Below are 17,324 nucleotides of genomic sequence, written 5' to 3' on the forward strand. Positions count from 1 at the left end.
AGGGCTGCAATAAACAACAAATATTAAAATAAAAAAAACTAGAGCCGTGCGTTTGAGCCAATGTTAAAGTGTTAACCCGTTCCTGATACTACAGCATCAGACGGCATGTCAGACCCTGTCAAAGATTAATGGGGTTGTTGCATAATACCAACGCTGAGCTATATGTGTATAGTCAATTGATTCACAAGTTAAATGGACAGTGTGATATTATGTATCTGACTATATCTCTATACTATACTATACTATACTATATCTACTATATAGAATATATTGGTAAATTGTATCTGTGTGTGTTTGATATCAAAATATATTGATATATTTATACATCTATATACACAATAGTTTGAGACTCTGTTTTTGCATCCAGTATTTAGCTGAAAATGTTAGTTCCTATCTGCATATGTTATCGGTAAAAGTGTGTGTGTGCATTCTGCATGTGTCATATTCGGTGGCGTCTTTGCACCACTTTGTGTTATCAAATAGGGCAGCTTCCTCTTCTTCTGTATCCACTTCCTGTTTTAGAGTTCCGCACATCACAAAAAGGCAAAGATATTTTTTTGAATTTTCCTCTGTTTCTGTGTGGAACGTAGCTGTGGGCAGTAAGTACCTTTTTTCAAAAAGCCTCTTACAAAAAGTGTAACTTCTGCATTCAGCCTCATACAGTATACATGATAGTTGATCTTCTAAGACCTACAAATGAAACTAGTAAACCTGACAAGGTGACTGAGGCCCTGTTCAGACAGAGAAACTAAAGATGCACTGAATATTCTTGGTGAGTTTAAAGGAGGGGAAACGCAATCCAAAATGATAAGGTGGAGGTGAAAAATAGTTAATTTCTCTCAATCACTGACATTTGACAGTTGACAGATGAAGAAACCAAAACAAGCTGCATGTATTTAAAAAATAGTTGTATACCACTGCTGTTGGTTAGTGGTAATATGCACCCCTGGAAGAATTAGATGGCATATAAGTCCACTAAACATGCACTTAAATGAACTAACCTAGCTCAGTGTGCATTAAAAGGATGGGTTGGCCATGAAAGAATGCACTGGAGTGGTCACATTCAACCATTTAGTGGGTACAGTAAATCTTTCTGTGTTCTCCTCATGCAACAGGCCTCGTGCCAAACCGTTGAATTGGGATCTGCATGTTCATCACTCGCAAGCTACTCTTCTATGGAGATACAAAGAGACAAAATGCATAAAGAGGGAGGAAGAGAAGGCACAGCTTTATAAGAGATTCATCAAAGATTGTGTTTAGCTCCCAAGGTGATGTTTTCCTTGAACACAGGTTTCTCACGAGAGCCCTTAGTGTGACTGTTGCCTCGAGACGCAGTAAATATTATATGAAATGGTAAAAGACCAAGGAGGGAGCATCATCATTTATCAACTCTCAGTGGAACCGTATCATGATACAAGCAAATTGTGTTATCATATGTAATAATATAACTAAATTGAGGTTTAAAACAGTTAATTTTGTACAGTTTCCAAATTTTGATGTAGATCAATAATCAACCATTATCAACCATGTTGTTCAGCTGTAGAGCAGACAGTGAATTCTGTGAACTGACTTAGGGTCAGTTTCTGCTGCGGTGTCAAATCCTCACAGTCTTGCAACTGTAGGTGGTGTGAATGACTAACTTTCCACCCTCCCTCTCTCAGTAACCACTGTCTAGGTGTTCTTGAGCAAGGCACTTCACCTCCCACCTGATGTTGTTGCACTGGGTCCATATCAACCGAGCAGGGTGTTTCTGGACAAGACAATAGTTTGCAATAGCAATAATTCTGTGTCTTGAGGTCATGTTTTTACAGTCACACGGCATATTGTGTCTGAGCTGTTTGGCTGATAAATTGAACCACTTGAAAGTTTGAAAATGCTGTGTAAGGAGCATTGTTGAATCAGTAGATCATTATGAGAACATATTTTACCCCACTTGTTCTTCGGAGTACCTGTTCTGTTGCCTTTGACTCTAGTGATGTTTTTTTTTGTGCTTCAGCATAGCCAGATACACAATACAGGTTGTTTTACTGTTCCTGTTAATTGCACATGCATAATATGATGATTGATTTGGCAGTCATGAAGGCCAGCTGTGCAGACATTCAATTGAGTCATAATTTTGTACTTGTGCTGAAAGAGAAAAAAATGTTGTTTAGAGCTACATTACGAGATGAATTGCATTAACATACAAACCAAAAAATAAACTCAACAGAAGGTTAAACATAGGTTAACATTGCTGTCAAAGTGGAAGTATTATGAGATATCGAATAATGTTGGATGATGAGGCGTTTTCAAATTCATCTACTTTATCTATAAACTAACTGATACTAGTCAGATCTTTATTTCATTTCAAGCAAGAAATGTTTTGTTTATTTAGTTCCTGCATGTGACCGGATCAGCTGACCAGTGGTCTGTTTTGTTGTGATCTTGTCCGTTGGTTATATCACAACTGCTATGTAGGTCTTCTTTCTTCTTTGATGAGGAATGCCCCCCCCCCACAAGTCATCCGTGGCACACATGCAGCTGACGCCCCGCTGTAGCCAAAATGTCCTCACTCACACACCTACAGCAAGGGATTTCACCAACTCTTGACCAATCAGATGATTGATGTGTTGCATTATAACTGCCACTGTCCTCCCAATATACTTCCCCAAATAGAGTGAACATCGTTTTTGCTTGTCCAAACTCTCATCTTGACATTTGAATGGAAAGCTTTTAATGTTGAAGACTGTGTGTGTGTGTGTGTGTGTGTGTGTGTGTGTAGGTCGTTTTGTGTCCTAGTCTAATTAACAGTTCAAAATCCTTTATTCAGTGTTGGTTAGTCATAATATTAAATTGGAAAATGCTCTAGGCCCAATACCTTAATGGGACCAAAGTGTGTTATGTACAGACTTTAATTTACAATTATTAATATGAGATAGAATAAAACCCATTAAACATTTTTGATAGTTGATAAATATGATTAGAGCAAGAATTCCATCATAACCAGCATTTTGTAAATCAAGTCTGAGAGAAAACTAGACTTCTGAACCACCTCTGTCCTCGGGCTTTACAAAATCTAGTCCGTGACGGGAGCCAATCACAGGTAATTTCAGAGAGGGGGCACTCCTATTGGGTGTTTTCACAGGGATTCCTGCTGCTGTTTGAATTTGTAGCAGAGAGAAAGGCGTAAGGTTTTGCATAGGTTTGAACTGGTTTTGTCTACAGCAGCTTTAAAGGTCAAGTGTGTAGCATTTAGAGGCATTTAGCGGTGACGTTGCACATTGCAACCATTTGAACACAGCTCAGCCTTCCAAGCATGCAGGAGAAACTATGGTGGTCACAAATCTAGTGAAAAACTAGGCCCTATCCAGAGCTAGTGTGCAGTTTGTCCGTTCTGGGCTACTGTAGAAACAAACCGGTCTTTATTCTGAGGTAACAAATGTACAAAGATTCTTATTTTCAGGTGGTTATACACCAATGAAAACATACCTACCTTCCATTTCTGCCAATAGATCCTCCTTAATGTTACACTTACTGGATTGACTACAGTTAATTGTGGATGTACAGTTTCCAGTCATGGCTGAGTGCAGAGATGAATGTAGATGTTTTTTATGTGATGCAGTCTATCCATCAGTCCACACTCAGTGTCCTTTTAACGATCCAATCCAGACTACTGGTCATCAAGAATTGATGTCTCAGACTCCCAGCAACTGTCCATCCCTCAGACTTACTGTAACACAGACAGTTGGCCTTTGAAATAGTTTGGGCAGTCTGATATCTCTTCTGTTTAAAAGAACCATAAAACTAAACGTGTGTATTTGTCATGTGGAAAGGTATTTTCCTACATTGAACGGGTTGTGTGTGTTGGGGGTTTGAGATTCACCCAGATTAATTAGATCAATTAGTGTCTGTTTTCGTGTTTAACACCGAGTAACAAGAAAAGTTGCCAGGATGAAGACTGAAACCAACTTCTGTCCTCAGTTCAAACTAAGAGAAAGAACGTGGAAAGAACTGAATTGGTGAACATGACCAACCAAGCTACCAGAAGGCAGTATGGTTACAATTAGGCTCATTATGAAACTTCTGAGTAAAGGTTTGGGAAAATTCATGGTCATGGTTACAGTCATGTGGTTCCATGAGGTTCGTCTGGCTTAAAACCTTACCTAAGCTAAGCCACCACTATTGGCTACAGCACAATGATAACATGACTGGCATCTGAACAGCATGTTAACAGGCCAAAAAAAAATCAACCCATCTAGGAAGTTTTCTGAGCAAACATTGCTTTATTCCTGCACGCACAGTGTGCTGCAGTGGCCCATCAGCCTCCTGAGGTGTCATCAGCTAGTGTGGTTCAGAAAAGCACTTCTGACCTTCTCATCCTGCAGCCACTTCTGCTTTGAGTCTGTCTTCCTCTATAGCTGATTATGTTCTCACAGTGTCACTTGCTCTAAGAGGCATCACGACTCCCATCAGAGTCTGTGTGAGCCGCATTCTCATCTCTCTCTCTCTCTCTCTCCTTTTCCGCCTCCATCCGTTTCACCGTGCAGCACTGAAGAGCCCGGCGGCCTTTCACGAACAGCGGAGGAGTCTGGAGCGAGCAAGGGTGAGAGTCTTAAAGTACAGTGATTTTCTCAGTAGACTTGCTTTGTCGAAGCTGTGTGGGGCAAAACGTTTACAGTATGTATAAACAACATAGATCACAAAGCACTTTATGAAATTGAATTCTACTGTCAGGATAGGCACTTATATGCTGCCAGGAAATAACAAATCGAAACCTAAGGTGCCGTACAAATAGTGGTACACTTCAGGGACCAAACCAACAGGGTTACTCAGCATTATTAGCATGTTTTAATAACTGAACTTCAGATCTACTTTCTGCAATCTGGAGCGCCAATAATGCAATAATAATAATAATTGCTTCATGAAACATTTCAACTCTGCAGCTAGTCTGTTTATGTAACGCAATAGTAATTCAACCAATGCCTGGTTTGCTTTTAGTTTTAGCAGTTGCCATTAGCAACGAGAACCATCTTTGCCGAACAAAGAAAAAAAAGCACCAGCTGCAGTATTAGACACAAACAGGTGATCTGTGGTAAGTGTGGGGCTGAACCACTGTGGCAGCGCAATTAAGATGGCAACTAACAAAAAAAATCTATCTACAGTATCACTTTATTGCATTGTAACAGTTGTCAGTTAAAGACTTCCGCACACTCTTTATTGTTTCTCATCCTTTGTCTTGTGATCTGTTTTGTGTGTCTTGTGATCCTCTTTCTTACATCTGCTACCCCTCCATAATGTGTTTTCTCCAGACCGAGGACTATCTGAAGAGGAAGATCCGGAGTCGTCCTGAGCGCTCAGAACTGGTCAGGATGCACATTCTGGAGGGTGAGTTTTTACCTAAATGTGGAACTGCACTTTTAGACTCAAGAGGAACTCCCTTAGTGATACATATAAAAAGTGATCTAAAAGTGTAGAATTAAAGGTGAAATACATGAAACTTGATGAAAAGAAGGAACCACACAGTAAACAAAACAGAACAAATTCCATGTGATAAGGTTCATTTACAGCTCCTAGTTCATATGTGAACTGAATTTCCTGGAAAGAACAATAAAGAATCAATCTTGTTGGAGTTAAATAGCTATTTCTTATCATTTGATGTCACTGCATAAGCACTAACCTATTAGCCTGAAGTGGCTACATAGATATAAGCCTGAAGTTACTTTAGAATGAATTTGATCTTTCTGATGCTTGTATCTGCCAGAAGTCTTCATAAAGTGGCGTCTTTGGTTGCATCATGTATTTTTATGTTTGGTATATCATCTTGACTTAATGCTGTCCCTTTATTGTAGTTCTTGTTAAATTAGCAGCTGCTGTGGGTTTTAGTTTGGACTCTAAAACTCTATAGAAACTCCCATATATAATATTTATTTATCATTTTACATCTTGTGTTTACAATGCACGTACCTGATGGTATCTCGTGCGTGCTGTAGGTCAAAAAAGAATCACTTAATCAATGAAACTGCATGCGTGCGTGTTATCCTGCTGTGTCCTTGGCAGAGACGTCGGCAGAGCCGTCCCTGCAGGCCAAGCAGCTGCAGCTTAAGCGAGCACGACTGGCTGATGACCTCAACGACAAGATCTCCCACAGACCAGGTCCCATCGAACTGGTTCACAAGAACATCCTGTCCGTCAGCCTCCCTGTGCACTCACCACTGGGTAACTGCACACACACACACACACACACACACACCATTCAGTTAGTAGTCGCAGACTGCTTACTGTCTAAATGTCCTCAAACATTTAATAAGAACATTCAGGTGCTGCAATAGAGACATTAAACAAACTCGGTCACATTTGCAATAATTAACACACACATTACATCACACACACACACACACACACACACACACACACACACACACACAAACAGATGGACACTAAAGAGCAATCAAAAAACCATGCAGACACAGCACAACATGTATACACACAGATACAAACACACATAAACATAATATAATGTGTCCCAATACAACATTTATAATAACATACAGTACACCTGGTACAGATGAAACAAAACAATACAGTCTACAGAAAACAACATTACATTCTTACATTCAAACAGGCATGCTGGCACAGGGATATACACACACACTTGCGCAACATTCACACACACACACACACACACACACACACACACTTGCTGGATTCACGAAGACTTGTAAACACAAAAAACTGGACTCCTGAAGGTGCATTCAGACTAAAAGTTATTTCTTTGCCTTGCAGCTTAAGGATGGGTGCAGCTGTGCGCTCAAGTTAAAACATGCTCACCTGTATTATTGAGTTGCCATTATGCCACTGACTACGTGTGCAATTGCGCCACCTCTAAAATCTGATTTCCGCTTGGCCTGAACACACCTTTAGATGTGTAATTACAACATCCAGGCATCTACACACACATGCAATGCAGTATTTGAACACACACACTAACTACAGGTTGCATAGTCCCAGTGGATGACACAACAACTGTGTTGGGACATAGTCCTGTTTTGAAACATGGTCGTGCATACAGTATTGTATAACTTCTCTAAAATTAGTCATAGCTGTTTAGCAGTCAACTGAACAGTGAGTACTGTGTTTGACTGTGTAACACATTGTGACAACACCAGGAATTGAACCCTCTGGCTACAGTGGTTGGGAAAATTCCTACATTCATGAGCCATTTTCACAGTTTCAATGGCCACAGAAGTTTATGAGACGATTCATTGAATTTCAAAATATTTGCTCTCTCGCAGATTCTCCGAAGGGAGAGAGCTCGTCTTTAGATGAAGACAGCAGTGATGCTCTGTCACCAGACCAGCTAACCAATCATGACTCTCCTCTGAGTGCCGTCCCTCAGCTGTCCCCCTCTGATGCACTCACCCAGAACGGGGACATGTCCCCTCCACAGGTACTGTCGCAGGATGTAATTTAAATCAAAAAACAAAACAATTGAGATGAAAATTCAAATGAGATGAATTTACCATGAAACAAAGCAAGTGATGATAAAAGTGATCACACTGTTAACTAGAGAAATATCTTTACAGTTCATTACACAGTCCCCTCCTCCACCTCCTCCACCACCTCCGCTCCAGGTAAATGGGTCAGACATCTCCCCATTCCCAAAAGTGACAAATGGGACGATGGTGACCTCGGCAAACTCCCGCCCCTCTACTGGACAGGTCAAGGTAAGGGAATGCTGGCCATTTTCTTCTCTTTCCACCAACACCCTTTTTTAAGTTGAACATCCTGCAGATTTGATGACTTGTGAATAAATCTGACCTTAATCTCTATTTGTGGAGCAGCTATAACTGGCTAACCCTCCCTCGTCTCTTCATTTCTTTACTTCCTCCTCCCCGACCCCATTTCTCACGGTTTCTGTCAGCAGTCTCAGGCTAAGACATGTTCAGACCGTCCTCCACAGAGACCTAAGAAACCAAAGGACAGCAAACCCAAGGTCAGCAAGCTTTTTCTTTGGTTTTCATTTTAACAGGCGCTGACACAGGATTTACAGGTCTGATTGGATTCAAAGAATATTCATCCACAATACACAATAAAACAAATCTGGGAAGTTGTCAGAACTTATTTTTAGGCTGCTTTGTGACTTTTAAGAATTAAGATTGCATCAATCAGATTAAAGAAGGGCCTGGGTTCCATCAGGTTGCTCTTTGTGGTTTTGGTGTCAGTTCCATCAAAGATTGAGACCCGAGGCTTCTCTATAGATTTAGTGTTTTGACATTTAACAATCATACAGGGTGAAATACCTTGTAGAAGAGGAAGAGATAACATTTCTTTGCAACCACAGTATCCTCAATACATGGAATACAGACTTGCATTTTCTGAAACTGGAATTACTTTTGCTGTAGTTATGTTTTTACTGTTGATCTTTCCACGTACATGTACTGAATGCACATACACTTTGTTCTCCAAATGTCCAGAAAGTTTTTTGATTGTGAGAAATCTGTAACTTATGTGCACCAAGACGAGACGTTCACACTGCAAGCCGTAGCGCTCAATTCTGATTTATGGCTCAGATCAGATTTTTTTTGTTTGGCTGTATTCGATATTAGATTACAGTGTGAACAGGTCACAGTCCTGAACTGACTGGCATGATGAATGTTGATCTAGAGAAACATAAAAGTCACATGAATTGTGATATGACACTGAAGTCACATTGCAAAAATCTGATCTGATTTAGAACAACATATGAAAATGGCCCAAATCAGGTTTGAAAAGGTCAAATTCCATGTAAGTCATATATGGGCAAAAAAACAAAAACTGATTTGTGTCACTTGTGCTTGGAGTCTGAACGTAGCCCAACAGTGTAAAGGTACTAAGGAGTTGTCTCCTGGGTGTAGGTAAAGAAGCTGAAGTACCACCAGTACATCCCTCCAGACCAGAAGGCAGACAAAGAGCGTCCACCCCAGATGGACTCGTCCTATGCGAAGCTCCTCCATCAGCAGCAGCTTTTCCTGCAGCTGCAGATCCTCAACCAGCAACAGCAGCACTACAACTACCATACCATCCTGCCCGCCCCTCCCAAGTGAGTGTCAAGCATGACGGATTGCGTGTGTGTGTGTTTGGGTGTGGGTGTGTGTGTGTGTGGGTGTGTGTGTGTGGGGAAGTGAGGATGACTGACTGCAGTGGTTTTATGCTAGTCAACTTGTTTGCCACCCTCCTTTTTCTACCTCATGTTAAACCAGTAGTTATTACCCATAGTTCATTTCTGCAGCACAGCCTACAGGCAGCATTCATTGTGTCTTTCTGTCTTCTTCCAACCTTTTCTGCTGTGGTTTGTTCCTTCCACATTAGTGGTTTTTGGGTGAGTTTATAGAGCCTGGAGCACAAAGCAGGAGTAGTGTTTGAAAAAGGCAAGCTATCCCAACATAGCTTGTGTGGCTTGACAATACAAATTCAAATACAATTCAAATATTAGATTATTGATGCAACAAAACTTAAAATGTCACACTTTCTACCTCCCCTCAGGCCACCAAGTGAGCAGTCTCCCACAACCAACTCTGGCCCTTCCCCTTCCCGCAGTGTACCCGCAACTACAACCCCCACCCCCTCCAATCAGAGCGGGACTGCCCGTCAGAGCCAAACTGCAGTGGGAGGAGCCAAACCAAGCACTCTGCCAGCCAACCTGGATGAGTTCAAAGTAGGTTAAATAGACCACTTTGTCCGGTGACAGAAATGTATCTGCCAAGAATAGTTTTAACTGAATATATATATTATGTTTTATAGTACTTAGGGTTAGGGTTAGGGGTTAACTGCCATTTATGTAAGGAGATCAGGAAGGAGTGTTTATTTTACTTTATTGCTGACTAATCCGGTCTGTAAATAAGTACTTTAAACTTACATACTAAGTTTTTGATGCATGAAGTGAGTTTGTCTGAAGATTGTCTGAAATTAAATATATTTCTATCATCTCAAAAATTATTATTTATATTTATTTATTAATATATACAAAATACTTCTTTACTAGTAATGTCAGGCCTTGCTGTCCCTTCATACCTATATACCCTCCAAAAGTCCCAAAAAACAGTGGCTATTGACCTAAGAGCTCAGATTGTTGTATTTTAGATATTTGTAGAGGTCAAAGTGTCAAAATATTACAGTAAAAAGAGAAAAAAACAATCATAATGTTATGTAATTGTTCTTTCTGGTACCTCTAAACATGTTGTGACCAACTAATAGATTAGATTAATGGTGAGACCTTTGGGGAGTCCCGGCCACAGGTCGGGAACCACTGAGATAAATTATGTTCCACTGAACTATGTTTCTTTGTATTTTACATATCAGGTATTGTGTTCGCTTTCACACTTTGAGTCACTGCCTTCTAAGTAAGAGTGCTGTTCTGGTTTCTCAACCCCCAGGTCGCTGAGTTGAAACAGGAACTGAAATTGCGTGGTCTGACCGTCTCAGGCACAAAGAATGATCTCATTGAGAGGCTCCGCAACTACCAGGAGCAAAATGGCGGCACCGCAGCGGTTTTGAAAAACGGCTTATCGCAGCCCAGTCAGCAGGGTTTGACCTCAGCTGCCAACACCATCACATCCTCTCCAACCACCACTACCATCCATGACCATCAGTCAGGAGAGGGTGGGTTTAGGTTAGCTTTGTCATCATTAGCTCAGGTGGTTCCAGGGCGGGTCATGCGATTTGGCAGCACCAGCTCCAGTCCTCCGGTGTCCCCTAGTCCATCCGAGAGGTCATTGGCCGGGATGAGTCCTGATGAGACGAGCTGTAACGGAGACATGTTTGGAGAGATGGTGAGATCTATAAGTGAAGCAAATATTCTTCATTTATTGTGTTTTTGTTAAAGATGCTGGCAAATAATTAAACATTTCCTTTAAACCTTTTCCTTACATTCTTCTCTCTTTGTCGTCCTTCAGGTGAGTTCCCCCTTGACCCAACTCACCCTGCACCCATCTCCTCAGCACCCATCAAATGTCTCTCCGCTCTCCAAGGTCAAAGAGGAGAACCAGAGCTCATGCTGCCTCTCCAGGCCTTCACCCTCATCATGTCAGCCTCCAGAGCCACTGTCTGGAGTAGCCATGGACACCATGGACAAGGACCAGATGCTCCAGGAGAAGGACAAACAGATCGAGGAGTTGACCAGGATGCTGAGGCAGAAGCAGAGGCTGGTGGAGACCCTCAGGTCCCAGCTGGAGCAGGGCAAGATGGCAGGTGGGATAATGTTGGAGAAGGAAGGAAGCGAGAAGAACAGAACATCCCCAGAGGTTAAACTTCAAACTCTCATAAAAGCCTCCGCCATTCAGCCTCCCACTCTCCCTAACGGCATCGTGGTGAAGGTTAAGAAGGAGGTGGAGCCCGAGGAGGGGATGGAGGGAGTAACAGAGGAGGCTCAGGCAAAGAAACCGGCCCAGCCGATGCAGTGCTCGCAGGAGACTCTGCTCAGGCTCCAGCACATTCAACGGCTTCAGGTCCAACAAGCTGAGCAGCAGAAACAGACGCTGCAGCACAGTCAGGTGCAACTGCAGAAAGTGGCAGAGGCTAAGTCGAACCCTCAAAAAGTACAACAGCAGAAGAAAGAAGCCCAAATCCTGCTCCACCAGCAGCATCAACTGCAGCAGCTCATCATACAGCAAACCCAACAGAAACAGGCCCAGCAGAAGTTAGCACAGCAGAAACTCGCCCAACAGAGACTCAGTCAACAGAAGCTAGTGCAGCAGAATCAGCTCAAACAAACTCAAGGGCAAGTTCAACAGAGCCAGCAGAAGAACCCTGTTCAGCTGAAGCAGGTTCAGGTGCAGATCCAGAAGCCTGCAGTGACTCAAACCCAGCAGAGGAAGCAGCTGAAGGCTCAGCAGAGGCAGCAGCAGAAACGGCAAACGGCAGCTGTCACCACACAGCAGGTAACGTTCCAGCAGCTCCACATAATGAAACATACTTAAAATGTAAAGGTGGGAATTTCACCACATTCAACACCAACACGGTCAACTCTCTGAATGTGGAAGAAATCTTAATGTCAGTGAAACAGAAACATACTCTTTGGTTTCCAGGTGGCTCCAGTCCTCATCAACCAGCAGAACGGCACTCAGATCCACACTCAGGCCATTTCATTAGACCTCCTCAAGGCAAATGGCACGCCGACACTGGTCACCGACAGCAACGGCAACCACTACCTGATCGCCCTCACCAGTAACACCACAGACGGACAGAACGGAGTGTCCTCATTGGCCAAAACCAATGGACGCATCACGCTGCAGGTACAGTAGCACTGATGTTCTTTGGTGGGTTGCACTGGGTTAATAATATGCAATGAAATATTTATTTCTGCTTGTTGTCCTCTTTTAGAGATTGCAGTCGACTCCAAGTAAACTTCCCAGCACTGACAGCCAATCAAAAGAGCAGCCAGAGGCAGAGCCTGAGAGCCAACAAATCAAAAAGGTACAACCAAGGCTAAGTTTATTTATTTATTTCATTGTTTTAAAAACAAGTAGGAACTATTGCCACATATGTAAACAATGATATATATTACTTAAGTATGTCATTGGTTACAAACTAGATTTAAAATGAAATACTGATTGTAGATTGTAGTTAGAATGACCTCTCTGGTCTGTCTTATTCAGTGAAAACGTATTTATAGGCTTACTTCTATTTTGTTGTGTTAATTTATTTTATTTTACTGTTTGATTCATTATACATGATTGTTCGATTGGCAATTAATCGTAGGGTTGGTAAGGTCTACATTTTGAAGTGTCCTTGAGCAAGACACTGAACCTAAATTGTCTACATGGGGGGGGATGTAATGCATCATACTACAGAGCAGCAGGACCATCTGCATCTCCCAAGCAGTAACATCTACCTGCCACAAGGTGTCGCCACTAACTCATGAAAACTGCAGCCTGTTATTCAGAAATAAGAGTTAACTTGCCAATCACCATTGATAATTCAGCATATTGATGTCTGGGGTCCACTCTCTTCACTCAGGGACAGAAGGCGGGGCTGCACCTGGAAACCAATGGCGTGCCACAAACCAGCCAGTCAGTCACCGCTCCACCCAACCTGCAGCCTTTCTTTGACGACATGTCAGACAGTGAAAGCCAAAGCAACTTCACGTCTCTCAAGGTAACGCAAACCTCCTCCTCCCTCTTCATCTCGTCATCTCTACTTCTCAGGCTTCTCCACATGTTGGAAACCTCATTAACTTTTACTCCTTGTTTCTTCTCTTTTCTTTTCATTCCATCACTCCATCCGGGCAGAGAGAGGAGGTGTGTCCACCTTACGACCGGCACACACTGTTCACCCCTCCCTCTCCCAAACCCATCACCTCCCTTCCTACTCAGCGCTCCAAAGTATGTCCTCTAGCACGTCTTTCTTTCCATCTCTTCTTTAGTGTTCTTTTTCTGTCCGTTCCTCCATTTTCCATCTCAGCTTCTCACGCTGAGCTGTGTGCTCATTTTACTGAGTGTAGAAGGCAGTTGGAAAACTTTGGGCGGAGCAGTTGCAGTGGTGTTAGGTTGGATTTACCGTGTGATAGTGCTTGACTGGGAATATGTCATCCATTTGTGTCTCAGTCTTCTGTACTTTGACTTAAGTCACTTAAACTGTACGCATTATGGTAAATGTTTCTATATACATCAGATAGTTGTTATAAACTTGTTGCATTTTGATATGAAAAAGTCACTGGAGGTCAGTCAAGTGTTTCCAGTCAAGTGAAAGTGAGAATCACAAACCACTACACATTGTATTTTGGTCTGTTAAGACCATATAAAGCATTTCTACTCCTGTAGCTTCCAAGTGACTGATACCAAAACCTGTCTTTATTTGCATATAGTCTATATAACGGCATGAAACCAGACAACAGAACTAAAACCTTTCAGTGCCACATCCTTGTGCATTAACTGTAGACTTATGTAGCATGAGCGCCATGTTAGCAGAGCAGCAGCAGTTTCAGTGCTCTGTGTCTACAAAGGATGCGTACAGGCTCTGTATTAAGTGTAGGTCAACCCTCATTTTGACAGCTCAACACACAATCATTTTAGTTCAATTTTCAAATTTTGTGTTGATTCTGGCAGCCCCTTTGGAACCCCCCCCATTTCTGGAGGGAATCTGATCGAATCCAACCCAGTGGCAGGCATTATGAATAACTATATATAAATAGCAAATCTTATCGCTGACGGTCTTGTTTGTTTTTGTGGGTCATATAGAGGCATCAGTATTCAATTGAGACTGTTTCATAACCAGTTAAAAAGTACATTTAAGCTTTTAAAACAGAGGAAAATAAACTTTGGAAAATACGCTTTGGGGTTTGAAAAGTTTGGAAATCACTGCTGTTGAAATATAAAAACTTTTGCACGCTGCATGTAAATTGTGCTCTAATATTATGTCGTTTAAGTGTGGCCAGTTATCCACAGAGATAAGACAAATGCTAACCAAAGAGCACACGATGCAGTGTTTTCAGATGGAGTGTGTGTTGCAGTGCAGGTTTGTCTGCTGTGGAGAAGTCGGTGGAGCTGTGTTTACTGTGTGTGATTGGTGGCTGACTGATAACGTCTTCTTTGTCAGCAGGAGAACGGCATGAACAGTCAGCAGATGGACGACCTGTTTGACATCCTGCTCAAGAGTGGAGGTAATGAACTGTTACAAACATTGATGAGAGACATCATGAGTCTGCTGTCTCCTGTGCTGATGACATTTTTCTCTGTCCGTCCTCCTTCAGAAATCCCCGGCTTCAAGGCCAACCCGGACCCTTCCCTCGCCCCTCTCCACTCTAACCCGCCCTCCCCATCTTCTCCCCCGTCTCCCCTCCACCTCTCCCCTTCCACCCCTACGGAGCCCCTGATCTCCCCTCCGCCTTCCGTGGGAGAGTCCTGCACAAGCAGCGGCCGTCTGGAAGACTTTCTTGAGAGCACCACTGGCGCCCCGCTGCTGGGCGTGGAGCCCGACGGCGGCCTGACGCTGATCGACGACCTTCACAGCCAAATGCTGAGCACGCCCAGCATCCTGGACCATCCTCCCTCCCCCATGGACACGTCTGACCTGGGCTTCTCCCCGCACTCTACAGGGCTGGACTTTGGCGACCCCACTCTGGACAGCATGGACTGGCTGGATATATCCATGGTGGGGAGCACCCTTGGAGGGAGCGGGGGCAGCGGAGGGGGGAGAGGAGAAGAAGGAGGAGGAGGAGTGGGAGCTGGCGACGGGGGTACGAGCCTGGCCCCGCTGGCGCCACACACTCCGCCGAGCGTCTTCTCGACCGATTTTCTGGACAGCACGGACTTGCAGCTGCACTGGGAGTCATGCCTGTAGCCCCCGCACACACACGGACACGCGCTGGCTCACACTGTGTACAGGCTCCGTCTTTATTTCATGCACATACAGAAACCTTTTCTATGCTGTCTCTACCACTGCGGGGGTCACTGGCACATGCAAACACACACACACACACACACACACATTTACACAGTTTGCCCTGTCTTTCACTGGCTGTTACTGTATGCAGGATGAGGTGAAATAAGAAAGAAACATAGACATTAAATTCATAGAAGGACTTGAACTGAAGTGGACTTTTTGAGATTTAATTCTATGGGGATCCACACAGCCTGCTGTTCATTTCCTGTGTCCTGCATTATAACCAGGTTAAAGTGAACCAGCAGGAAACTAACTGTAGGTCACTGTAATTCAACATTTCAACCCTTGGAAACGGTTTGATGGATTACAGCAGAGGAGGGGCTGTCAGTGGCGTTTACTCGGGCTCCTCGAGATAGCAGAGTGTGTGTCTGTCAGTGCCTCCTAAACTTTGCACTTATGCTGAATCTGATTGGTTTAAAGGGGGGTGTTCAGGTCAACGGCCGAAATCTTCAGCGCTATCTGCTGAGACTGCCAAGTGTTAGGCTGATCAGCTGAGCCGTTGGTGGTGTGAAAAGAAAGGCAGCTGTTGGTGACCTTGTCGCCTCACCGTGACAACCTGAACCCCGCCCGCACTAGTCAAAAAAAAACTAAAAAACAACCATCATTGGTTGATAGTTGCTATTGGAATGAACCATATCAGTGGCAACAGTTTGAATTGAAGCCTCAGTGGAGGTTGCGTATTATTGGTAACATTATGGTAGACCACTATGTATTGCTGTATATGGGGTGTATATTATCAATTGTCCATATGACTATTTTTCTTTGCTGGTTGCTTTAGAGTCGAGCTAGCCGGCTGGGGAACGTAGGGTAAGGGCGGGGCTTCAAAACTACTTGGACCTTGTCATTTTTTTAAAGAAAAAAAAGTTAAAAAAATAAACATACTATAAAAACTCAAAAGATGCATCTGTTTTTCTTTTACACACTGTCACAACTGATAAACTACAAAGCATTCCATATGAGACAAAAGACAATTAGTGCTTTATTCATGTTGATTAGTTTATTATTAATTACTGTCATTAAATTATTAGTGAGCTGCTCCTCTGGTACTTTATGGTTATAGCAATCCTGTTGTTAAAGAGAAAGGCCACAAGAGGGCACCATTATAAAGAAATCAGCTGTCTCAAACCATCCTTTAGAAGCCATCTGGATAAGTGGAAGGTCACATATTAGATTTGCTTACAACAACTGCAAATACAAATTTGGCTCCACAGTATTTTTTTGGCTTTGTCTATCCTTTATAGTGAAATGAATGTTTAGAAACTACAATGGTTAGACCTGCAGTTTCACATTTGTTCTGAACTCATGAATCAGTCTTCCTGTTCTCTACTGCCATTGTGTGCGTTTTTTCTGTTGTTTTTATCCTAACATGACCTTCCAACTTAAAGTTTGGGCATGCCCAGCACCCTGGACCTGACGTGTGATTCCTGTAACTGCTCTATTCTCTGTCAAAACCAAAGCTCACTCTGCTTCTATTAGTGGAGGAAGTATAAAGGTTGTTTACTTAAGTAGAATTACTTATAACACACTGTAAAAATACTCCATTACAAGTAAAAGCCCTGCATTCAAGTAAAAGTACTCAATGCAGAAAAATGGCCACTGTGACTGATATACTACTACATATTATATTATTATATTATTATTACCAGTGCATTAAGATGTACGCTGCATTTTACTGATGTAGCTAGTTGAGGTAGAACTCTTTATTTTTAACAATTTAATATTAGGCTGCAACAAATGATTATTATCATTATGGATTAATCATGCATTATTTGATTCATCTGTTGATTGGTCTGTCAGGAAATGGTGAGAAATTTCCATCACCATTACCCAGAGCTTCACACACTTCACATAAATGTACATTAAAAGGTACATTCCACCACTGTCTAATCTCTTATTGTGAGTTGCTCTGCATAAGAGCTTCAATCAAG

The 17,324-nt window shown here is 42.6% G+C and overlaps 1 protein-coding gene across 14 annotated transcripts in view; it reads left to right on the plus strand.

Moving 5' to 3' along the window:
• Positions 1–16,293, plus strand: part of mrtfab (myocardin related transcription factor Ab) — a 43,113-nt gene extending 26,820 nt beyond the window's left edge. For 6 of the 14 annotated variants that reach the window (XM_051417222.1, XM_051417220.1, XM_051417221.1 and 3 more), the window contains 16 exons: positions 4,527–4,582; positions 5,289–5,363; positions 6,024–6,195; positions 7,272–7,426; positions 7,563–7,703; positions 7,901–7,972; positions 8,874–9,058; positions 9,502–9,673; positions 10,392–10,787; positions 10,911–11,894; positions 12,042–12,248; positions 12,337–12,429; positions 12,973–13,110; positions 13,245–13,337; positions 14,551–14,614; positions 14,705–16,293. In XM_051417222.1, coding sequence (XP_051273182.1) covers positions 4,527–4,582; positions 5,289–5,363; positions 6,024–6,195; positions 7,272–7,426; positions 7,563–7,703; positions 7,901–7,972; positions 8,874–9,058; positions 9,502–9,673; positions 10,392–10,787; positions 10,911–11,894; positions 12,042–12,248; positions 12,337–12,429; positions 12,973–13,110; positions 13,245–13,337; positions 14,551–14,614; positions 14,705–15,294 — 3,593 coding nt within the window. In that variant the 3' untranslated portion in view covers positions 15,295–16,293. Of the gene's footprint in view, positions 1–4,526; positions 4,583–5,288; positions 5,365–6,023; positions 6,196–7,271; positions 7,427–7,562; positions 7,704–7,900; positions 7,973–8,873; positions 9,059–9,501; positions 9,674–10,391; positions 10,788–10,910; positions 11,895–12,041; positions 12,249–12,336; positions 12,430–12,972; positions 13,111–13,244; positions 13,338–14,550; positions 14,615–14,704 lie in introns of all 14 variants that reach the window. The other 8 variants (XM_051417225.1, XM_051417231.1, XM_051417218.1 and 5 more) reach the window with 6 other exon arrangements.
• Positions 16,294–17,324: the final 1,031 nt, after the last annotated feature.

The sequence above is a fragment of the Dicentrarchus labrax genome, unplaced genomic scaffold, assembly GCF_905237075.1.
Source record: "Dicentrarchus labrax unplaced genomic scaffold, dlabrax2021, whole genome shotgun sequence".
Taxonomy (NCBI): Eukaryota; Metazoa; Chordata; class Actinopteri; family Moronidae; genus Dicentrarchus; species Dicentrarchus labrax.